This window comes from Saccostrea echinata, unplaced genomic scaffold, assembly GCF_033153115.1.
Source record: "Saccostrea echinata isolate AGI-Se365-2 ecotype Australia unplaced genomic scaffold, CSIRO_AGI_Sech_v1 ptg000054l, whole genome shotgun sequence".
In the NCBI taxonomy this organism is placed as follows: domain Eukaryota; kingdom Metazoa; phylum Mollusca; class Bivalvia; order Ostreida; family Ostreidae; genus Saccostrea; species Saccostrea echinata.
Window position 1 is genome coordinate 43,044,068 of NW_026889803.1, and position 26,451 is coordinate 43,070,518.

Sequence of the window (26,451 nt, forward strand, 5' to 3'; positions counted from 1 at the left end):
AAATTGCGCTGAAAAAGAATGTGACTATGACTCATTCTATGAATTATCAAAGCGTTTCGATTTGACCCAGTATGAGAGATTATGAACCATTATTATCTAGAACATGCATGGTCAGATTTTGTTATTATGAATTATGTGAATATATCCATATTGTACTGTTACAGTTTGATAAGGAAGGTTTTAAGTCTTCATAAACTAACCCAGAAAGGGACCAATCGCCATTTGTACAGAAAGAATTATAAAAGTTGGAACAAGATCCGTTTTCAACATAGTGTTCACGGCAATAATAGAGTTATGAAGATTTTACTGCTTGCGTCCGTTTTTGCAGTAGGTTATTGTCATATATGCCTCCTTAGCCCGCCCCAGAGAGGAAACATGACGGGCATCAATACCCCTGGGGCAAATGACTGCTTTTTGACCACCGCCCCGTGTGGAGGTCGCCAGCCTGCACGTGACGCCACTTTCTACGGCCGCGGGGAGAACATCACTGTCACATTCATGAAGAACTTGGACCATTACAACAAAACCAACCCCGGGAAATTCGTTATTTCTTTGAGTGAGAGACAGACTGTTGCACCAAAGGTTTTGGCCACCGTTCCCGACGGTGGCGAACCTTCCCTCCATATCTACACAGTGAAAGTTCGCGCCCCTATGGAACCACCCAACACTATGCACTTTTTGCAAGTGACATACGAACCAAACAATAATCAGGCACCGAAAGCGTTTTATCAATGCGCGGACGTGGGGTTTGAACCAAGACATTAAATCAATTGTGACTATTTTTTTTTTAAAATTTGTTGGCTGTGACACATAATGCACATGTTGTTTGGCGAATGGATTATAAATCGAAGTGTACAGAAGTATGCACGGAACCATAATCATGCTAGTATTGTTATTACATTTATTTTGTAATCAATTGATACTACAACAGTAAATGAATATGTAGAATCATTATGGTTTGTTAAGCATCGGGAAAGGGCAATTGTAACTCTATCTGTAAAACATGTTATAGAAAGAAGTAAATGAAAATCCATTTCAAAGGGAGTGGGTTGACAGTGACACGGAATACGACCCTTTGACCTGCCTGTTAAAGATAGTAACGTGACCAGTCATAAACCTGTATGTTCTTATCCAGATCATTACATCTCGAATCTTTTTTAAAGAAGAGACACTTAATTGAATTTAGATGAGTTAAATTTTTGGTTTAGAACAGCTTCAGAACGATTTGAATGGAGAAAGGATGTTAACACAATTAATGGTTAACCATACGATCACGTGCAAGGTTGAGGCAAGTAAAAGGCGCACTTGCAAGATTTACGTGTGTATGTTGCTTTGATGTGCTGCTTTGAAAATTGATTACAAAACGATTATACAAAGATTTATTCAATCGCTTTCGATATAAAACATTAAATATTGTCTTTAAACTGCATGTATAGGGCTATGTTGTAGCACGTTCCCTGTAGTTAATTAACCATGTCGATGTTAAGTGTATAAAGTGATTTTAATGGATATTCTTAAAATTATTCACGTATTTTTGTTAACATTAAACAGCTACAACCGTCAAAAGTAAATTATATTGCTAATCTTGCCCAGATAAGGACTGACTATTTTATAAGTGTCGTTTTGAATCATTTTGCTGTTTCAAAATCTTAATGAAGATCATAAAGTTGAGTTCCTGCTGTTGAACTTCTTCACAAAGAACTACGTCGTTCAAGAGGTATTTTGTGTTGAGACACGAGTCATCTAGTACCCTAATTCCAGTACACGCACTTGCTTGTATACATCAGTCCACTGGTGAATTGTTTTTGTCGAGTTTTTATATGACGAAACATTGCAACTCACCACGGAAACAAATTTGCACACCATGAATGTTTTTATGCGCACATGTTCTTTGATCCTGCTATTGTTTCAATCTTTCACTGCAAGCATTAATTGCCGTTTCTTGTCATGCTAAAAGAAATTGTGAGCGACTTTAGTACAGTAACGATAGAATTAGACATAAAACCGAAGGGTTGTTTTCTAGCTTTAATGGCGTTTATCGTTATTTCACAATTAACCTGCTAGTCAGGCTTTCAAAAACCCATTTCTCTTGTTAAATAAAAACGATAGAAAGAATTATACCAAATAACTTTCCTTAACTCTTTTATTTCCAAAAATAAATAAATAAATAAACATTGCTAATCTATAAAAGCGTTCATATTAATGGAGACTACAGCTGCTGTAAGTTTTCTAAATTTGATTGATTACTGGATTTCAATGAATTGTAATGAGATCCCCTAGATTCCACACATAGTGTGAAACACGAAATGGGAAGCACCTTGACATCTAGATAGTCTTTCACATATACATGTTCATGCTTACAAATCAATGAATGAACAAAAACTTTTTTATATCATTTCTTTTTTCCATGTAGCACAAGAAATATTCTACTTTTAGTACACTATTCAGCCATCCATACTCCACAAGTTACACCTTTCTCAACTCCTACGACATGCGACACGTCCATTCGTGGCATTCAGCAGATATGACTGAATTCATCCAAAGCTATAAACTCTTTCAAACAAGTTGGAAGGATAAGCTTCCTGATATTTTCCAATATGGAGGTATCTCCCGAACCTTTGTTGAGCGATTGACGAATACTGAATCGGCAAATATCTGAAAGTGAGATTGGGTTATGGGATCGTTCTCTAAGCCACGCCATCATCTGGACTCCATTTGTTGAAGTATCAATCCCTGAGAAAGCTAAACGTCTGAAAGATCTTGAAAATGTCGGAATACGTCTATTGCACTGCTCCACTTCGTCAATGGTCAACTGGTAGCCACACAAGACCATCAGTTTCAGAACAGTCGGGTCACATCTTGTAAAAGCGTCTACAAGTGGACTTCGTCCATACTGATCTAGCGTGGGAATTTGGCACCCGTGGTATAACAGTAGTCCAGCAATATAACTGTTTCCCAGAGAAATGGAGGACATAAGAGGTGACCATTGTCCATCACACTGGCTTAAACGACTTCCATTGTCAACCAACATTTTAGCAAAGGAGTCCAGACAGTTATATGCATGTCTCTGAGAGATACGATAGTAGAAAATCGCAGTAGAAAACGGCGTTGCTTTATACTGAGTGACAGCGTTGACGTCTGCTCCATCTTTAATCAATCGGCGCACTATATTCTCATTTCCAACCCGTATTCCTTCATGAAGAGCTGTCCAGTTATTTTTGGTTTTGGCATTTATGTCAGCCCCTCGTTCACATATAAGATACACGACATCTTCAAGGTTTGTGTGAATGGCCCTTTGCAGGGGACTATTTCCAGCATTGTCCAAAATATTGACGTCACATCCACATGTGATCAGGTATGATGCAATGTCACTACCATAGTGGTTACACGCTATATGTAACGGGGTCTGCGATTTGTTGTCTGTGGCGTTGTAGTCCCATTTATTTTCCACCAGTGAATACACAATGTTCACGTAGCCGTACTCGGCCGCCCAGTGGAGGGCAGTGCGTCCGAACCCGTCCACGTAATCTACATACTTAAAATTCCCATTGGATAAGATGGACCGAACCTGTTTTTCTTTGCCAGATTTAACAGACTCCAACAGGAAATAGTCTTCGTCCACGAGGATCTTGTTGGGCATTGTATGCATATAAAATTATCTTGAACTTTCATTGACGACTGTTAAAACTTCTGTATCGATTCGTAATCGGTTCTCAGAAAAAGGTTCCCAAGATATTAGTGGTTATTTGTTTGCATTATCGGTATGTGGTCCTTCAAACCCTGAAACAAAACAATTTTTTTAATTTTATTTAAGATATAACAAAAGATTGCTGGTTTACGTATATGTTTTACGTATGTTTTATGCACTATCAACTTACAGGTATCCCTTCCATTACCAGGACGATTCCAGTACAATGTAAACCTAACTTACCCTTTCTCTTCTTTGTTTTCCTCAGGACCTCAAACGCAAAAACCAAACAAAACCCAAAACGCTCATGCGCATGTAAAAGTTTGTTGTGAGGAAATCATATTATGAGTTTGATTGCCAGAAAAACATAAGTAGTTAAGGAGTCTATTTATCTGATGCCATCTCCCTCCATTCACGTTCTGATCTTGCTCCTGAGAGCAGACGTTCGGATGCGTGCCAAACATAAACACGTACAGTATCTAGAGGGATGCTTCCTATGTTTTACACTGAATTGCATGTGTATCGGTAGCGATTGCTGATAAGATTTTATACTATATCAATAATATTGAAGGTCAAATGGTCAAAATTGTATCTGGCAAATGTTTTCAGTAATTTGGAGGAAATCTTTATTGAGTCTTCTTTGTGGATGTTTGCAAAAATGGAGATAATGTGTACAAGACGTGGACGTTTCTCTCTCGGATAATTAACTTGTATATATATTTATATATATATACATGAATTAATAGGTTATTCTGAATGATCAAGATACCGTTTCTTGTAGAATAAGTTGTTTTTTTCTTTAAAAATTCGCTGTTCGGAATTAAATGCGAAATGAAGTCGTTCTTTTGTTCTGCAACGTTATTGTAAAGGGACACATCTTGAAAGCGTAAGGAATCATGTAATTTTCGACATTTGGACAGGAAACCCCTGCACATATTGTGTGTAAATGACTAGAACTCGAAAACAAATTGTGTCCGACGCAGAGTGCTAATTGTTTTTGTCATCTGTAATAAGTACAAATGCATGTAAAGTGATGTAAGCAGGTAACAGCCTGACACCGGGAGCACTGGCTTATTTATTCTGAACATCATTTTTGTGGGCGGATCCAAGTTTAAATAGATTTGAATTTTCTGTCTTTATAATCTCTGTTATTTAAAACAAAAATTAAACCAGTTTAAATAGTGTAAAACAAGGACAAAACACAAATTTCTTACTGTTTAGATGAAAATTTATACCGTGTTGTATATCAAATTATTGTCCTTAATTAAAATTCCCAGGCATTGTCGATAGTTATATATGACATTAAAACACAGTGAGTATACATGTATATTACTCTTACGTACCAAGATTTGAAGAAAAAATGTAATATTGGTGTTGATAATGCCGTATATATAAGTGTATTTCTATATCTTCTTTACAAAAGACAACCAATTGTGCAACTCAATTGTAAACTCAAGTGTCACAACAGTGTTTTTTATACCAGATGCGCCACTTTCAATACATCGTGTTAGATTAACGTTTTACATTGCGCTCTCAGTACAACAAAGAAAACAGGAGACACATATAAGGATGTAAAAAAACTACAACAAATGCACAATAACCAACGTATTAAGTAAAATGAAAAATCTTATTAAAAGATAAAAAAGGAACTTTGATCAATACTTTTGAAAAATAAGAGGGGAAAATCTTACCTCTGTTTAAAAAAAAAATCCTCTTGGACTAATCTTGATCCGTCATCGATGACAACTTTTAAAGGACAGACTCATCTTTTCTGTGAGCTGCGGAAACCGACACTAAGTGACGAGGCCCATGAGGGGTAATTTTTATAAGGAATCACACGTGTGAGTGATTTCCCCGTGATGCAGTCCGATGGGTCATTTTTACACGGAGTCCGGATGTTGTGGTCATTCCTGAGTTCATTGTACCAAGGTGTTACGTAATAAGACTGGTGTCCGGGGTTAACGCCATTTCAGTATGATCTGTAATTAAAGTTAAATACAACTTAGTATTGTGATATAATATTCAAGTTTCATAATTTCACTTGAGATATATATCCAAATTAAAATGTGAACATCCAAACTAGAAACATGTACAAGTATCATGTACAAAGTGTCATTGCCTACGAATCTCAGTTAATTTTCCTCCCCGTCATATTAAAATTTACATGCACTTTTCCGGGAATTGTTCTAGTATATATAGGTAAAAGATATCAGTTACTGTTTACCCACACGACATTTACTAGGAATATTTTGAACCTGAGCATGGAAATCTAACGCACGCCTATTACTATAGCACGTGTTTCTGGGAGCATTTAGAGTTTAAAAGAAAGGATTTTGTGCTGTCCTGTAATACTTTTCTATAAGAATCAATACATTTAGGTAGTGTGTAATTAAATTAAACCTGTACGTTAAGTTACTTATATTTCAGGTAAATGGTTGTGGTCAATATTCTTATTATGTTTAAAGGAAAACGATAGTATTCTATCAATGTCATTGATTATGGTAAAATTATACTTTTTTATGTCTAGATGCAATAATTAATACAAAAGTCACTCTGACATAATTCCAACCGAGTCAGTCGCATTGAAATCTAGCCTGTATATACGATTAAAGTTCCAATAGTGGATTTTATGTGAATTTTATACTTTCCAATCAAATTTACCAGAAAAGCGCCGTTGGATATACTGATTTAATAATAAGATGTAAAGTGAAACAATTAAAACTCCGGTTTAAATGACCTCGCTTTAATCAGGTTGAAACGTTTGTGGCGACGGACAAATTATAGGTAACACCAAGGGGTACATCTTTAAATTCTGGGGGTGGTCGTTACGCGAATTTAATTTTAGCCCATTAGAGTTTGTTTATATGGTTTGATAATCTTGGGGGTCACGTGTGTCTTATTGGTAAATAACGAGAGCAAATAAATAAGTACTATTATGTTAATTTGTTGTCATTACAAATAGTTATCCTTGCACTTAACTTGTGACGCCTTCACGACCCATACATGTTTAATCTTCTTTTTGTTGTTAAAGAGAGAGAGAGAGAGAGAGACAGAGATTCTGAAACCTTAAAATAGGCTATTTCCTGTATGTTCGTGTAGATAATGCTAAGAAATTTTATGAACTACATATTTTATTCTTATGGGAAATCATAAATAACACATCATCACTTATTTCCGAGTATAAAAAAAATCTTCAAAAAATTTCTACGTTATTGAATTTAATTTATCTATGAACATAACATTAAATCACAGATGTGACTATTAGCGTAGTGAAACAGGTCATAAAATTCGCTACATAAATGGTAAATATTCATTTTTTACACTGCAAATATACATCATTGGGAATTAAAATCTACATCTCATTAACTTTATTTCATTAATATTGAAATTATATCAGATATGAAAATTAATTTAAAACCAATCTTATTTTATTTCTTTAATTCCAGCTATGGCTTTTAATGCGATATCAAAGGCAAAAATTCTAATCTTCACCAGTGGTATATGCAAACTAACGATATGTATCCTTTATATGTTTTATAGTTATGGCACACCGTTCATCATTGAATAAATATTATAACACTTTTAAAATTTGTTAGAAATGATAACATTTTTGACCCCCTCTATAGTTGCATTTAAAGTTTTAGTATGAAAGTTCTTTTCTGGACAGTTTTTCTTGTCCTGTCGTATTCCAGTTTAAATGCTTCACTGGACTACTATATACAACATCATTTTTTTCAGCATTCTGGCAGAGGTAATTGATTGTTCTTATACTAAAAATGTGTATAGAAAATAATTTAGCAGTATATATTTCTATGTTGTGAGTTAATTTATTCTGCACACACTGTTGGACACGTCTAATTCATTTTTTTTTTGGTGATATTACATGTAGGGAGTTTTTAGAACTTGTGCCCAATCCCATTGTATATATTTATTGCAATAAAATATGTTCAATTCAAACCAATTTTTTTACTGCTCAGCAAAACATTGGAAATTTAGACTTTTTGGGTATAGATTTATATACGAAACAATTTTAAGGGTATAACAAAATACAAGTAAGACTTTCTAAGTGTTAACTATTAAATAGTATTGGGCAGATAATAAAATTAAAATGGACCTATAGGCAAAACCAACATCAAACCATATGCAGGTCCGTATAGGAAGCAATTTCAGTTTGGGGGGGGGGGGGGGGGCACAACCCATCATTTCAGTTTGGGTGGGGTGGGGGTGTGGGGAAGGGGCACTACCAAGCAAAAATTTCTTGTTAAGCCAAAAAAGTTATCAGACGTTATTCTAAGGTTTCACACCCATAAAATAGCTTCTATCTATGGTATACTATATAACGGCAAAACTATAGCCCCCCCCCCCCCCCCGTTCCTATGGCCATGATATTAACAACTCAAAAAGTCGGTAATTGTTTTACAAAAAAGTTCTGAAAAAAAAATGATATTTAGGGCTGCATATCAACATTTTCATCAACAAACGTTTGTTGTAAGTATTAGTTCGAAACATTCTTGCTTTATAGAAAATACATGTAAATTGCCCTAACAAAAATGCTATAGATAACTATGGTTTACTATTGTGAACTTTAGTTTATTAAGTATCAAAGCTTTTACTATATACATCAAAGTTTTTACTATATTTAATCTAAGTATTTTCCACTATGAATTTCAAATTGATATACATGTATTCTATGTTCTTCAATTCATACATGTAATTATTTTACATAAAGAGGAAATATTAAATGTGTATTCACACTATTTCCAAAAATTATGTCATTGGTATTGAAATTAGAAATATCAAGCTTCAAAATCGCAACCCAAAAAAAAAAAGAAAAACAAGAGTTAGGTTTCATATTAAATCAGCGTATAAAAATATTCACTTTAGGTAATTATTAAGTTACTGTAGTAAATTTTTGTTAGGTAAATGGTTGTGTTTTTGTAATTTTATGACATAATAGTAACCTCTTTTGTTTTTTGTTTTATTTTTTCCTAGAGGAATTTTCTTAGGAGTACATGTATGTACTGTTTTTTGTTTTTGTTTTTTTCAAATTGCGATCTTCTTTCAGATCTTAGGTCATGTGCACTTATCCGGAATCTACAGAGTTTTTTTTTTTCATTCAAGAAAATAAACAGATGGTTTTCATTAGTAAAATTTTCTTTATTTTTTTTAAAGTTGGTAATTCCAACTTTAAAGTTGGCTTTTCCAACTTCAAAGTTAGTAATTCCAACTTAAAAGTTGGTAATTCCAACTTTAATCTTGCCTTTTCCAACTTTTTCGCGCTTCATGCGTTTTATTCATATACTTTGTTGTTAATTGGGCTTGTTTTGCTGTTTTATAATTGTAATGGAAATAAACAATTTCTTTATATAATTATGATGAAAGAAGGATTGATTTTCATGGCGTTTTCAGATACAGAATTGATAAATTTTGTTCAGTTGTCTTTGTATCATGAAAAATAGTGTTGATTCATTCCATAAATCAAATACCTAATATGGTCTCATTTGTTTAAACTCATTCTCAACAAATTTATATACTTAGTATGTCTTTTATTCCAACTTTGATCTTGGCTTTTTCAACTTTATGCATTATATTCAGATACTTTGTATTCAGATTCTTTTGGTAAACGCTATACAAACACAATTCATACCAAACTAAGACACAACTGTTTACTTAATTATGATCTTTATAAACGAAATATTATCGATAATCCTTTTTGTTCATGTGGTACGTAAATACGAAGATGTTTATCATTTCTTTTTTGCATGTAGAAATTATCCAAATGCTAGAAATAAGCTTTTTAACCGCCTGTTTTTGCTTGACGAGTTGGTCAATATTAACACACATTTGTTACTTTGGGGTGACACAGACTTGCCTCTGCAAACTAATCACACAATATTTGCTGCTGTCCATAAATTTATTGATGAAACCTGTAGATTTTAAATTACTATTTTATTGAACAAAACTTTTAATCATGTTACTTGTTACATTAATATTTCTCTGCATTTTTTTTCTTCTTTGCATGACAAATGTTATATTTAAGGAGAGGAACCAGTAAGTTGTAAGAACTTTTTTTCTGATGCATTTGCTTATGTCAATATAAAATATGTTCAAAACAAGATACTTTGTAGTTTGACTCATGTTGCCGTTATTTAAGGAATGTTTTTAAGTTTTGTGTGAGTTATTTGTGTGTAGATCACACAGACTTGTCATGTAGGCATATTTCATGAAGCGCGCTAGCGATTCATGAAAAATATGTCTACGTGCAAGTCTGTGTGATTTACACGCCAATAATTCACTCTAAACTTAAAAACATTCCTTATATTTACATTATACACGTTTAAAAGCACCAGTAATATATACTCAATATTTGAATTTCTTGCTGCCCTATATGTTACATTTTTATTAACGTCTCTGTAGCATCATTGTGACGTCACTTTAGCGCGAGTTTCACCGTGTATATTTCTACGCGTGAGTATACACAAAAATGACTTTTAAATCAATTTCACAGTTGGCTTAGTAGAAAAACACAACAAATGTAAATATATACATGTAATTACAATGGAAAGAAACGATTTAATTATGAAATTATGATGAACGAAGGAATTATTTCATCGTGTTTTCATATACAGAATGATACATTTTAGTTCAGTTCTATTTGTAGCATGTAATATAGTGTTAATTCATCCTATATATCAAACACCTAATAATGGTCTCATTTGTTTAAGCTTATTCTCTCATACAAAACAAAATATCTGATCTCTTAAATACGTTTGGTTGAAATCCTGTCATGTATGAAGTTCTATAAAAGTTATACTATAGTATGTAATGTCATAGGGAGGTAAAGGTAAAAAATAATTTACACAGATTAACTGCTCACCAATTTGCTTCAGGGTATAAAGTATGCATTAATAAAGTTGGTAATAATTTAAAATAAAGGGGAAAAAAGCTAAGGAAAAGGGTCAGAAAAGCTCAAATTAAAGTTGGTAAAGCCAAGGTTAAAGTTTGGAATTACAAACTTGAACATGGAGGGAAAAAAACTTTAAAGTTGGAAAAACCAACTTTTCATTAGTAAAAATGAAATCTGGAAAAAAAAAATAGATGAGCAAGATAAAAAGGTAAATGGCCCAAAATCCTAATTCGTGGGGATAGGGGTGGAGTGTAGCTTCCAGCTTTTTTCTCCATCATATTTTACGAATATATTCCAATATCATGATTTAACTATACCGCAACCAAAAAGGGGGATACCAGCCTTTCAATGAACATTTCTACAGTTAAAATATTCTCTTTAGAGAAGTGGACAGGCTTTCGCCTACATCCATGTAGGCGAAAGCCTGTCCACTTCTCTAAAGAGAATACAGTTAAAAAAGTTATGTTTTAAAAAGTTGGCGGCCAGACCCCCTTGCTCCCCCCCCCCCCCCATCCCGAAACTATATGTACGTGCCTACCCAATATATGTTAACAAATCTTTGAAAATCTCATACTTGTAAATCTCTTCCTTATATTTTTGTATTTTTGAACATAGATGAATACATGCAGTAGACTATACATATATATAATACTAGATGAAATCCCGCGCAAGCGCGGGGAATTGAATTTATACCACTACCGACAGAAAATATATTGTAGTTCTCTACTGACAGCCTACAGGCTTATAGCAGGAACAAATACTTTGTTCAAATTCCCAATGAAGTAGATTTACCTATCCAATCCACCCATCCCCCCAAACCTCCCGTTTTTTTGTGTTTGTTTTATTTGTTTTATTTTTTTTTTAAAAATAGCAATTTCATTAATTGACGTTTATTGTGAGACCTGTTATACTATGTTATGGATATTGTGCTTCAGATGCTCTTATTTCATTTCCGTCTAGGATAAAAGCGACGAATATGCACATTTTACTGATAAATTGATTGGGGGTGGGTGGGGGGGAGGGGGGAATTCACAGGTACTTGGGTCTTGGTTTATAAATATGTTTGTACCTTATTGATATGTAAAAATGTACTTTACTTTTTTACCTTTTTTACCTATCAATAAGGTACATACATATCTATAAACCAAGAACCAAGTACCTGTGTAAAAATTAGCTTTTAACGCCCTATGAATAGGCTCAGTATTTGATACAAAAGACTAAGCTGCAACAATGTAGCCCTCTCCTATTTTTTTTTTGTTTTTTGGATCTGATATTTTCTGGCCTCTCTGTCTGCCCCCCTCCCCCCCCCCCCCTCAAAAAAGGAGAGGGCTACATTATTGCAGCTATAAAAGATTGTATTCAGAAATTAATTGTGCATTGATTAAAGCGCAAATTTTTACATCTTTAATTGTATTGAACAATACCTTATTCATTAATTTTCTCTTTTCATATAAGCAAGTTTATTACGAAGTACAAATTGTACTTCGGGTTCGTTGCCACGATGCTCTCAGTAAGGAATATATACAAATTTTACCGATAAATTTATTAGGAAAACCTACTATATACATGTATATGTAATAGTCTTTCGATATAATTATATTCACAACTTATAGTGTTATCAGTGATTTACCATTATTTCAATTATGACCATTTACACAAAAGCTTTTTTTTATGGTCATGTAGCTATCATCGCCTCGTTTTTTTTTTTCTTAACATCGGGCTCGATGCTATATGATGTTCTAGAAGCTTCCGTCAATATAAAGATCGGCGAATGACGAAAATATTTTGCACATTTCCCTTTTTTAATCGGTTATCACAACTTATATCTTTTATATCATTTAAATCGAGTTTTGATTGAATAATTCAGTGATGACGTTTCATGTAATAAATAAACGATTGCTTGTTGTCAGTTTCATTAATAATTGCCAGTAACTTAGATCCGCCAACCGGAAACGCCACCGTACTCACGTTTTAGCTATTTCATGGCTGTTTATAGAAAATGAAAGTGGACTTTTAATTTAATGTACGATACTTACTATGCGAGTGAAATCTAAATATAGTTTACGGACATCAGCTTGTATCTAGTGTATTGTTAGAGAAGTAAGTAAGAACTCTGGTGCACCCGTTTCGGAGTTTATTTGCAAAATTTATTAATTTATAAGTATAGATGTAAAGTCACTATTCCATTTTGCATTACATGTACTTGCAACGAAGATGTATTAAATCAAACCCAGGGGTTAAAAAAGGAGAATAAAGATAAAATATTATTGTCTTTTATGTTGCAGGAGAAAAAAAAACTTACTTGAATGTAGGCTACTCGGTCATAAGAGAAATTAAATCCCCGATGTCTTCTGCTCGTATCTCACATACATGACAGAAACGTCTTTACAGAGTCAGCTAAGTACTAGGCCCCTATAAGCTTTATTACCAAGGGCTATGTATTAGACTTATTATGTCATAATTTTATTACTCTGTCGGGTGGAGAGTTTCTTTTGTTCTTACATGTGATGATCTATAAATAGTATCCAATGTAAACAAAACAGTAGATTTTAGCCAATGAATAAAAAGAAGCATCTTACTGCTGTAGAACAACGTCACTTCCGGTTTGGATTGCTCATTAGTTCCTGACCAAAATTGAAAAATATATTTTGAAATAAACATTATAACACAGAGTGCAGTTTTAAAGTAACATCGATCAACATGGATGGTAAGGCTCTTAGACATATCTTTAAAATATTCAACATTTTAAATAAAATGGATTAACCTAATATTCCATACTTGTGAGGTATACAATCTCGTTCCTAAATAAAATTGACATATCCCGAATTATCTCTATGACATAAACAAAGAGAATGTTAAATGTTTGTGTGCGAAAAGTGTTATAGTTAAATAAAAAAGTATCTAAGCCATAAATGATTAGCTGATTAGGCCTTTATTCGTTCGTTGAAAAGTCATGCTAACAGAGAGAGAGAGAGAGAGATAATGAATGTACTATGCAGTTTTCTTGAATAAATCCTCATTTCACGAGGTGATTTAATGTGATTTATTTATTTTTTCAGATACTCTTTTCCAGTTAAGAGTGAGTAGACATTCTTGTCATAAAAAAGATCTTATATTTATATCTGTATCAGGGACCTATATACTATATTGTATATAGGTCCCTGCCTGTATATATCATATTTATTAGATTTATAAGTACATATTATAATAGTTATATATTAACATTCAGTATAATTTTCTATACAAAAATAATTTGAAAGCTAATGGGTGGTATTCAATTTGTCAGCACAGCCATGTGCTGTTACACAACCAAAATATGAATTCAGTGCTGAAGTGTATTCACCTATTTAATTGTAGACGTATATATATATATATATCAGATATACATTGTATTATGTATGTGATATACGCAGCACAGTTAAGGCTACAATAAGGAGGCGGGGTCTAATTTATATGGGAAATGCTTACTTTGACATCACACAAAAATATAAGTTCTTCAAATTACCACAAAATGAAATGATTTCATATTTTAAACTGTTGGATAGCTTTATTTAAACTACATCAGTTCTTACTATTGCATGCATTTTTTTTTTTGTTGATTAAAATCCACACATCAATATATAAACAATTCACTGATCGCAATGCACTTGTCAATGTGACGTCATATCGTAAAATTTGACACAGTTTGTATGCAGTGAGAGGCGGATCAAGTTATATTTTATACAATGAAAAATGTATTTTTTAACTAAATAAAACATTAAATATATAAGAGGCCATTAACTTGGATTAGATGTCTTTTTAGCTCACTTCAGCGAAGTTGGGGGAGCTTATGTAATGCCCTCGGCGTCGGTGTTGGCGTCAGCGTCCCAGGTTAAGTTTAAGGTTTTTGGAGCAGTTTTCTTTTAAAGTACTTCTATGGCCTACATTAGTCAGAGATGCATGGAGGATGCTTCTAGTGTGTTTTATTGTACCAGTCAAGGTTTCAGATGCTGCAATTTCAGCTAAAGAATGACCAGGTTAATGTTTTTGGAGCAGGTTAAGGTTTTTGGAGTAGATCTCATTTCCAAGTAACTATAAGCTCTATATTGACCAAACTTGCATGGATGATACATCTAAGGATGCACACTACTGGACTTGCTTCGGATGCTGGATCTGACCTATATTTCATGGATGAATGACCAGGTTAAAGTTTTTGGAGCAGATGTCATTTCCAAGTAACTATAAACCCTATATTGACCAAACTTGCATGGATGATGCATCAAGGGACGAACAATCTCAAAACTTGCTTCGGATGCTGGATTTGACTTACATTTTCTGGATGAGTGACTAGTTTTAAGTTTTCAGATAAGTCTATTCCCAAGTAATTGCAAGCCCTATCAGTCCAAAATTGCATAAATGTTGCATCTAGGGATGCACACTCCTAGATTATAAGTTTAGTGTGGGACTTTGCCTTACTTAAGGATGGATTCTTGTCAGCATTTTACGTCGTCAATGGGTCTCCATAAATTATGCAAGTCGTAAAATGCAAAAATCATATTTAATTATACTGAAGGAAAAACTGTAAGTTAATTTGTCAGTTTAAGTAATGTTGAGTCTATTTCTTTTGAAATAAATAAATTTTTCGTAATATTTTCTTTGATTTGCGACAATCCCCATAATATTCGCAGTTCAGTAGCGAATGTCAACATGTCCAGATCATTTCTCGTAGAAAATCCTGAGAGGGTCGTTTTGTAAAATTTACAAACTGTGAACATTATCGAAGCATTGCAGAAGCCCAGGGACAGTTATGACAAATTAAGTCATAGTTATTTATGCCCGGGGCATTCCGATCAGCCAAAAGGGAAGCTTGAACTTGAAGGTCACAAACACGTGCAAGATTGCAGATCCACGTTGCCTCGTCGTGTGCAGTGAGCATGTAAGTTAGATATAAATTTCTGAAGATTTTTATAATTTTGAAATTGAATTCCATGCTGGTTTGTATTGATTTATGGGAATTCGCACAGAAATTATAGATCTGTTATCAATATTTCGTCTGCTTATTCCCGCGACTTGTCAACATTTGAAGAGGATATATTTCGTGTGTTTGTCAGGTTTATGAAAAATAATTCACAAAAATAGCATTTTTTGTATATGATTACAACAAATTTTATATTTTTAACTAGCCCACTTTGTTTAAGACACAACAATCATCAAGTTATTAGAAAAGTAAGGTGTTCCGCTTGGGTACAAATCAAGCGGAAAAATAACTTGATATTGTATGTGGAAATCACATCACTAATATTGAAACACACAGTTGTCTAATAAATAGAGCGAAATGAAACATTATTGTTCAAAAACTATTTACGTTATTGGTTTTTTTTTTTTTTTTTACTTTTCTATACTTTCAGGATAAAAAATGTTTATTTAGGCGTAATAAAAAAAATATGTTTGTTTACGGTTACCCAACCGACCCTATATTTTATCGCCGACCCAATTTTTTTTTTTTTTTTTTTTTTTTTTTTTTGTGAGAAAAATCTGGAAGTCACTTGCCGGTCACTCTAACTTTTACATGCATCTTAATAGGTCAAGCATTTGAAATCATGCATCTTAATAGGTCAAGCGTTTGAAAATGAAATCAAAAGTACTAGAATCAAAATGGCATGTTTAATATACGTCAACGTGTCTGTGTCTATCGCCCTTATGATTAGCCCAAAAACAAAAGTAAAGCACCACACAATGGTAAATTTTTTTGTATTTCAACCAATGCATGTGAATTTGTGAATAAAAAAATTCAATAAAATAAAAAAAAAATCCTACCTACCGACCCTCTTTTATTTCAGCATGTAACCGTAAACAAACATATCTTTTTATTACGCCTTATTTATATCTAATACACTATAATATAAGACATTATACATGTGGTAGAATCTATTAAAATATCTTCATTCATTTAAATTAATAAATGAAGTACAGATGAGATAAGTTGTTTATTCTTATAATCAATTTCCATTAATTTAAAAAAAAGTCTAAGGGATGTTCATGTTTAATTCTTAGGAGAAAAACAACCCTACTTTACCCTAATCTAGAAAAAAGACTGGAGGTCAGAATGCAGGATGATTGAGCAAGGGGTGCTGGCAGATGGACTATTGAGGTAGATGTATAAGAAATATGGACACAACTTTATCTAACTATCATGTAATGCAGCATCTGTGCTGCTATGTAAAATATAATACTTTTTTTTTAAATTATAGGTCAACAAAATATTTGGACTTTCACCAGGTGGACACATGTTCAGCAAGAAATTCTCACATCAAATGAATGATGGCTGTCTGTGGAAAAGAGATTTTCTCAGAATATATCATGTCAGAAGCAGGAATTACATATTTATCTGATCCAAGAAATGTTTTTGTGTGTAGAAATGTGGAAGTCAATGCATGTTATCAAACTCACTGCTGCTTGTTGCATGATTCCATTCTTGATTGTTTTCAGAAACTTTCAGTCAAAAGTAGTTTTGTTTATAATCATATAATGTTTAATTATTTGATTCCCAAGTACCCGATACAGTGCACGCTTTGTAGAATGTGATTACTTTACAAAATCTTTAATTCAAATTTGAAATGTTACTCCCAGAGTGAATTTTTCAAGCATTATCTTTCATTAGATTACAATGTGAAGATTTACATGTACTGGCATTACAACAACTTGTAAATGATATATACCTAGCTCTATGTATTCAGTTGCTTTACATTTTCAAATACAGTGCTGGTAGTGGCCGGGTTAAAATTTAGATTTTTACAAATGAACTATATATACATGTACTTGCAGTAGAAACCCTCAAGAGGTAATTTTTAATTCAATTTCAATACAAGTTATTGACACTGATAAATAAATGTTTGTGTTACAAATTCTCAAAAAGAAATTTCATCCTTGAATAAGTATTTTGCATCTAAATGTGAAATTAAGTTTGATAGCTGCATGCATATTATTGTTACAAAGTTCAAGGATGTCGTTTTCAGGCAAAGATGTCAAAGGGCATTTGATTGTCATAGATGGTTTTTTTGTTATCTTAAAACTCCAGCAAATTTTATGCAATATATGATCACATTGAGGAGTTATATTTATTGGTGCTGAACAAACTATATACTTATATATGTGTATAGGTATTTATTGTCCCTTGCTTTCGCGAAAGTGAGGGGACATTAAATCTCATTTGTCTGTTAGTCTGTCTGTCACATAAACTTTAACCTTGGCCATAATAACTTTTGAGTGAGAAGAGATTGGGCTTTTGTTTTTCACATGTACATTACCTGTAACAAGACCTTTCCAAATATACTGTGAATTTTGACCCCGTGACCTTGGCCTTGAAGTTTGACCTACTTTTCAAAAAAATTAATATTACCTTAAATTGGTCATAACTTTTGAATGAGAAAAGATTGGACTTTCATATTATGCCTGTTCATTACCTGTGACAAGACCTTTCGAAAATATACTATGACTTTTGACCCTGTGACCTTGACCTTGAAGTTTGACCTACTTTTCAAAAAATTAACATTTCTTTAAGTTGGTCATTAAATTTAAATGAGAAAAGATAGAGCTTTCATATTAAATATGAAGATTACTTGTAAGAATACCTTTCCAAATGAACTATGCTTTTTGACCCCATGACCATGACCTTGAAGTTTGAGCTACTTTTCAAAATTTTTATCTTTGCTTATAACTTTTGATTGAGAATAGTTAGGGCTTTCATATTTGACGTGCATTAGTAGTGACCAGGTGTTTCCGAGCATGCTATAATTTTTTACCCCTTTACCTTGACCTTCATGTTTGACCTAAATTTCAAAAATTTTAACTTTGGTGATTACTTTTGAATGACATATGATAGGGTGTTCATATTTGACAAGTGCATTACCTGTGTCAAAATGTTTCTGAATACTGTAGATTCCTAAATATACGCGAGGAATAGATTATCGCATAATTTCGCGAGAAGCACCACTCGCGAAATAAAATTACTCGCTTTTATTTTTATGGTGCTTTAATATATGTTAAATCTCTAGATAAATCACCCATTCGCAAATTATTGTTCTCGCGATTTGACGCGTTTGGACCATTTCGCGATATTAAGTACTCGCGTAAAATAAGGAATCTACAGTATGCTATGATATTTGACCCCGTGACCTTGACCTTCCAGTTTGACCTAATTTTCAAACATTTCATCAGTTTGCTAACTTTTGAAGGAGCAAAGATAGGGCATTCATATTTGACAAGTGCATTACCTGTGACAAGCATTTCCAAATGTACTATGATTTTTAATCCCATGACCTTGAAGTTTGACCTAATTTTTAAAAAGTTTAGCATTGCTAATAACGTTTGATTGAGAGAAGATATAGTATTTACATTTGACATGTGCATTACCTGTTTCAAGACCTTTCTGATTGTATACTCTGGTTTCTGATTTTTTTTTTTTTTACATGTGCATCACTTGTGAGAAGATCTTTTCGATTTTATTATGATATTTGATCTCATGACCTTGATCTTGAAGTTTGATGTAGTTTTGAGAAGCTATAGTCTTTGCCATAACTGTTATTAATTCAATAATTTATGTCTTTTTTGTATGATGCACAGACAAGACAGGACAAACAAACAAGACAATTACAATATTCCATAAATAATGGCATCCCATCCACTAAGATCGAAAGCGGGGGACCACAATTCTTTGAATTTGCTTGTTGTTTTCAAAACTCAGTTGAAAAATGTAAAATATCCAGTAATAACATAATACCAGGGACCTATATGTATATAATTACATATACATGAATAGGCATGTATATTAGTCCCTCTGATATTCATATGTTAAGCATTGAATGTCTAGATTCATATGGCATGTTCACTATACATGTATATTGATTTCATGTTTATATCATAAATAATGTATTGAAATCTTCTAGTCTATAAAAATTTTATGTGTGATTTTTCTAATAATTTTTTGGAAGGTCTATTATTTATTCCTGGTTATATTGAAGGTTAAGTTGTTTTGAATTAGTCCTGTGCATGTGAAGAATGTATGTGATAATTTTTCTGTTATTTCCACTAGAAAATTGATGTATTTTATAAAATTGTCAAACATAACTTATTCATAAGAATAAAATAACAGAGGAAATTCGAAATGAATATTTTGAATATCATTAGTGTAAAATACCGTAAAAATAGAATGTGTGACTGGTAGAAATGAAAGTATTTATGTCACAATTACACCAAATTGATATATTTTTGGCGACTAAAAATCTTTCTTAATGACATTAAAAACACTCTGTAAATTGAAGATTTCAGAAAGTATAGAGTAAATTCGGGCTAATTTTTTTTCGACAATTTGCCTGATTACTATATCTTTTTTACCTTGTAAATTAATCTTGAACCTTTGATTATTCATCAGACAAAAATCTAAATATTTGACATTATATGGTCAATTGTAAAAATTGAGATGAAATTTCATGTGAATTCATGAAAACTGAGAATTTTGAAAAAATATCGAGGAAATTCGGATTAAATGTATTTACTGAATATAAAGGACTTCATGTTATCTTTTCACCAGCTCATTCCATATGAATTAGTCATCAAAAATAAGTAACAACTTTAATTTTATGGTGAAAGATATTTTTTCAATCAGCAAAATTTATTCATATGCATAAATTTCCAAACTTCTCTGTGTAAAAGTACTATTTTTAGGACTGACTTTCAAATGACCTTGACTAAAAATCAAGGCCGATGACACCAAAGTTTTTGGATGTTAAAATAGTGTAAACAGTCTGAATATTAAGTATTCAGAAAATCAAGATTCTGCCATTATAAGAAATATGAGAAGAATCCATCCTTAAAGACAACATTCGTTGAGGTGAGCTCTGTAATCTCTGATTACCTATGTTTTATGATTTTATTCGACATATACTTCCCATACATTGAATGTACCAGTCTTGTACATTCCCTAGACAAGTGATACTGCCGTATATTTGTATGCAGATTCATTGAAGGGTAATAGTAAGGGTCGTAATAAATCGATATATTGCAAGAACATACCCTCAATGAATTATGACAACCTTTTACACATAAACTATAGAAGTATGAAGATATTTGAAAATTGCTGCGAACCTGATGAAATCTTGCAAATGAATTAATTATATCTATATTTAATGTATTTAACCAGCAAAATATTCAACATACGGTCTAACAAATGTAATTTTGGCAATTGGATAGTAGAATCTATTTAGGTTTGCAGCACTTTTCACAAACAACAAAGAGTGTTGAAAATAATTATAAATTAAACTTAGATTTTTAACTTGGTTATGCCCTTGCAATATTGGAATTTATAGATGACTTCAATACTGCAGGTATATTTGCTAAAATCATGTGACTGCCACATCACATGACAAGTTTAAATAAGAAATCTAATCATCCTCAACATGTAGTTTTCAACCACATTACATTTGACCGATAATAGTAAAGTCCTAAAAAGAATCGGCCATCCTTGTATAGAATGCATTTCCTATATAAAAAATTCACTGATATTTCCATTTAGCACCTTAACAGTACTGCTTATTACCACAGACATTTAATGGCATGTATCTCTGAATTTAAATAGTGAAACATACATGTATATGCATAAGTGTAAGTTAGAAAATACGTGTACATAGATGCTGTAGATCTGCTTTGTTAGTTTTGATATCATGAATATTGTATAGTTCTACTGAAATTCAATTTTTCTTTTAGTTTACAAAAAAGCAGCTTGAGAGGTTAGCTGCCAAATCTGAGAAAGAACAAAGAAAAGAAGAAGCAAAAATTAAGAAGGTATGTAACTGGTTAAAATTTTTAAATGCTTCCAGTATAATTTTGCAAGAAGTACTCTAAACATATGTAACTTTGTGCACTCAAAATTTAAAGGAATCGTCCTTTTCAACTGTTTAGTTCAATCATAAATAAGTGTAGTAGAGTTTTTTTTTTTTATCATTTACTTGCAAGTACATAAATTAAAGGACAAGAAGCATTGCGAAAGGCGCTAAAATATGATTATCTCTAAAATAAGTACAGGTATGTTTACAGTAACCAAACACAGGGGAATAAAAAAAGAACATGTACATGTAATCAAATAGTTTTAGCCAAAGGCTCAAGTGAGCTTTTCTGATCAAAGAGTATCTGGCATCCATTTGTCAATAACTACAGAACCAGAAAAGATGAAACTCAGGGTTAGAAACTCCCTAAAATTACAACTTGCAAATAATTGCGAGTTCCAAGAAAGTGAACTAGCAATTTTATAAAACTACTCGCAATTTTTAATATAAAGTTAAATTTATATAAATTAGATACATGTAACTTAAGGAAAAAGTAACTACTGTACAATACACAAAATACAACTACAGTGTGCCTTTTTTTAAATTACTGATTTAAATCAAAAGCGTTGTGTTCTGTCATATTATATAATTTTGCTACAGTTTCAATGCAAAAAAATCAACTCGCAAGTTTTTGCGAGTTACCTAATTTTTAACTCGCAATTTGGGAATTCTAACTCGCGTTTTGCGAGTTGCATATAGTGAATTTCGAACCCTGAAACTTATGTGAAAGCTTCATTACATAGTGTAGACTCAAATCATGACCCCTTGGGTAGGGTGAGACCACAATGGGCCATCAAAGATTTACATAGGAATATATAGGAAGAATCTTTAAAAATCTCTTCTGCTCAAGAACAGCAAAGCTTTGATTAGTCATATTTATATGGAAGCATCCTCAGGTAGTGTAGATTCAAGTTTGTTCAAATCATGACCCAAGGGGAAGGGTGGGGCCACAAGGGGGATCAAAGTTTATAGGAAAAATCTTTAAAACTATCTCCTTAAGAAAAGCAAAGCTATAATAAATACAGTGTCATACACAGTTTGTATTCAAGTACATTGTATTCATAACATTATACTAGTCAGAGTAGATCAAAACAGAGGAATTGAAAACCTTTTTTAATGTGTTTTTCCCAAATTTAGTGAACAAAAATGATTTCTGTTCATCATTACTTTGTTGCCTATGAATATTTCCTTTGGGAGAATGACAGGTAACTTATGTTTAAAATAAAACAGAACAATTCAGTATTTTCACCTTTATATGATATGATTTATGTCCTAATTACATCTTTTGTTACCAGAGTTCCTTCAAGTTTATTTGAAGCTCTGCAGCAAAGTTGTCTGTTCATCTGTCTGTTTATAGATGCATTTTAACAGCTTTTCTTTTTAGGATATATTGCAACAGAAAGTGGGGGAGGAGGGGAGGACTTGCCTTTTGTTTGAAATTTTCATACTAAAATTAATAGTAAAACATGTTTGGAAAAGGGGGGGGGTGCAGATTTGACAACAGTAATTTATAACTAGATGTGCATATTCAGTTAATTTATTTTTTGTTTCTTTAGGCTATATCCCAGAAAAACATCGAGGGAGCAAGAATCTATGCAGAAAATGCCATTAGGAAGAAGAATGAAGGTCTGAATTATCTACGATTTGCAGCTCGTGTTGATGGAGTAGCAGCCAGAGTCCAGACTGCTGTAGCAATGAAAGGAGTAGGTTTTAATAATGAATGTCAGTACATTAAGTAAATTAAGATATCAAAGGATAACCAATAACAAAAGATTGACACAAAGGTGAGTGATATAAAAAAACTGCTTTGGCTGCTTAATTAATTTACCATAAATAGTAAAAAGTAGCAGTTTTTGTTGAAAAAAAAGTAACTAAAACAATTTTAGATCCTTGGTCCACAACTTGAGAACTAAAGTCAAAACTACATAGAATTAATGATCTTGTCTGATAAATAATCACATAATTATGATATCATGAAAGGGATGGAAGACAACACAAGAGAATTCACATCTTTTAAAATTGAAGAGAATGTCAAACGAGCCTGGTTTCAAATACTTTGTACTTTATTATGCGATATCCTGGTATTTGTGTACCTTGTCATGATGAGTTTGATAGAGTGGTTATAGCTTAACACTGAGTTGGTAGTATTGCAGTGGTGTCATGATGAGGCATTATTATATATTTCATTTAATTATAAATTAGTGGTATTCATTAGTGTTCTTGTTATATTTTCAGATCACAAAACAAATGGAAGGAGTAACAAAGGCTTTAGACAAAGCTATGTCAGCAATGGATTTGGAAAAGGTTAGAAAAGCAGCACAAGTTATTGGAAATATGAAAGAATTCTCTGTTTCAAGGTGGCCTTGCAGTTTCATTTATTTCATCTCAATGTATTAATTTTTGATTGAAAGTAGATACATTTTCTACACATAGGTTGAACAAGTCATGCAGAAATTTGAGAAGCAGTTTGAAGACATTGATGTTAGGACTTCTGTAAGTCTCATCACAAATTTTATGAATTCACTTACCATATTTGAATCAAAAGGACTTTAAAAATATTGCGTCTCATCGCAAATTTTATGAATTCACTTACCATATTCGAATTCAAAGGACTTTAAAAATATTGCAGTATATACTTTGGCTTTACTGGCTTTCAAAGCTCTATTGTATATTGTAATTTTGCAAGCACATGTGAAATTTAACTTTTTTACCTCTAGACATTAGAGAATTCCATGAGTGCTGCCACCACACTATCCACTCCTCAGGATCAGGTGGAGAGTCTAATGCAACAGATCGCTGCAGAGAATGACCTAGATATCACAGACCAGCTCAAGGAACTCCACCCCACAACAGCCTCCATACGAGAGGAGGGGGAGAGAAAAAAGGAGGATGATCTATCAAGAAGGTGTGTTTGTCAATTAATATTTAGTTCTAAGAATGGAATTCTTTTGATGTAATCTTTTCAAGTGAAAAAAAAAGTTTTTACTTATGTTCAATACAGATTCTTGAAATGAGGAATGTACTGCATGTAGTATTAAAAATTATGTTAATCTATCATAAAACAGTACATGTACTTCTTTTTTATTGCAGGTTACAAGCTCTTCGGAATTGATCTTCCCACACTTTCTGCTATTTCATAACTATCACAGTATACTAAAGACTTAATGGTAAAGAAAAGAACTGTTAATTGTGAAAGACAGTGCTAATTAACAGTCAGGAGTGCTGAAATTTAACAAGGAACTCAACTTTGAGGATAAATGAATAAGTAGACTGGTAGCTACATTTTTTTTACCCTCTCCAGTGTTCCTTTCTATGTAAATCTTTTGTACTCTACTGGAAGTGAAAGTCTCTCAAATTTAAAGTTTTTCTACAATTAATTTACATCATGGGTGATAGAAAGATCTACATGAAATAATTTTTTTAGATTAGTTGAAAATTAAGATTTTTTGAGAGGGAGAAACAATATATTTTTAATACATGTACATGTATATAATATGACCTTTTTGTGTAGATTTTTAAGGTATGTATAACAGATACACTTTACATGTGAGAACAAACCAATGTTGAAAGAAAATTAGTTTTAAATTGAACAACCCATATCTATAATATCTAATTATTCCTTGATGAAAAATCCCTTTCTGTTTCCCAGTACATGTACTACTTCATATAGTTCATGTACTGGGAATCATATAGTCTATATGATACACAGAATTTTTATGAACTGTTTAAGTTAGAGACTACTGCAATTAAATCTTGAGGGAATGCTGATTCAATATCAACCATCTGCTCATATTTCTCAACACATTGTTAACATTAACGAAATGTCAAGGCATGGAATTTAATTTGACATGCCAAAGCCTGAAAACAATTGTTCATGATTTTTAGCTCTACTGGTCAGAGACCAGAAGAGCTTATGCGATAGTAAGGTGTCCGTCGTCCGTCCGTCTGTCTGTCTGTCTGTCTGTCCGTCTGTCTGTAAACAATTTTTCAAAACGCTACTCCTCCTACAGTTTTGGTCCGATTTCAATATAACTTGGCACACAAGTAGACTACACTAAGATACATAATTTAGTGCATCGGTTTTTGATTTCGATGGACGGTGTTTCCATGGTTACTAAAAATAGAAATTTCTGTGAAATTCCTTTAAAACGCTACTCCTCCTACAGTTTTGGTCCAATTTCAATATAACTTGGCACACAAGTAGGTTACACTAAGATACATAATTTAGTGCATCGGTTTTTGATTTCGATGGACGGTGTTGCCATGGTTACTAAAAATAGAAATTTCTGTGAAATTTCTTTAAAACGCTACTCCTCCTACAGTTTTGGTCCGATTTCAATATAACTTGGCACACAAGTAGACTACACTAAGATACATAATTAAGTGCATCGGTTTTTGATTTCGATGGATGGTGTTTCCATGGTTACTAAAAATAGAAATTTCTGTGAAATTTCTTTAAAACGCTACTCCTGCTACAGTTTTGGTCCGATTTCAATATAACTTGGCACACAAGTAGACTACACTAAGATACATAATTTAGTGCATCGGTTTTTTGATTTCGATGGACGGTGTTGCCATGGTTACTAAAAATAGAAATTTCTGTGAAATTCCTTTAAAACGCTACTCCTGCTACAGTTTTGGTCCGATTTCAATATAACTTGGCACACAAGTAGACTACACTAAGATACATAATTTAGTGCATCGGTTTTTGATTTCGATGGACGGTGTTTCCATGGTTACTAAAAATAGAAATTTCTGTGAAATTCCTTTAAAACGCTACTCCTCCTACAGTTTTGGTCCGATTTCAATATAACTTGGCACACAAGTAGACTACACTAAGATACATAATTTAGTGCATTGGTTTTTGATTTCGATGGACAGTGTTTCCATGGTTACTAAAAATAGAAATTTCTGTGAAATTCCTTTAAAACGCTACTCCTGCTACAGTTTTAGTCTGCTTCTAATATAATTAGGCATACAAGAAGACTATACTAAGA

General features: G+C 32.7%; 3 protein-coding genes across 3 annotated transcripts; 2 read left to right on the plus strand and 1 right to left on the minus strand.

Annotated features, from left to right (window-relative positions):
* Positions 1–269: 269 nt before the first annotated feature.
* On the plus strand, positions 270–951 carry LOC133206162 (uncharacterized). The gene has a single exon (XM_061342088.1). It carries the CDS (start codon positions 295–297, stop codon positions 763–765), a length of 471 nt encoding a protein of 156 aa, XP_061198072.1. The 5' UTR covers positions 270–294; the 3' UTR covers positions 766–951.
* A 1,174-nt stretch (positions 952–2,125) lies between these two features.
* Positions 2,126–3,655, minus strand: LOC133172013 (serine/threonine-protein phosphatase 6 regulatory ankyrin repeat subunit B-like; the record flags this gene model as incomplete). The annotated part of the gene is made up of 1 exon (XM_061306816.1): positions 2,126–3,655. A coding segment is annotated over one exon (1,140 nt), but the record flags the coding sequence as incomplete, so codon positions are not given.
* Positions 3,656–13,187: 9,532 nt separating this feature from the next.
* LOC133172431 (charged multivesicular body protein 1a-like) lies at positions 13,188–25,571 on the plus strand. The gene is made up of 8 exons (XM_061307313.1): positions 13,188–13,302; positions 13,655–13,674; positions 21,336–21,413; positions 23,011–23,157; positions 23,690–23,758; positions 23,888–23,947; positions 24,172–24,359; positions 24,545–25,571. The coding sequence occupies exons 1-8, from the start codon at positions 13,296–13,298 to the stop codon at positions 24,564–24,566; spliced, it is 591 nt and encodes a 196-aa protein (XP_061163297.1). The 5' UTR covers positions 13,188–13,295; the 3' UTR covers positions 24,567–25,571.
* Positions 25,572–26,451: the final 880 nt, after the last annotated feature.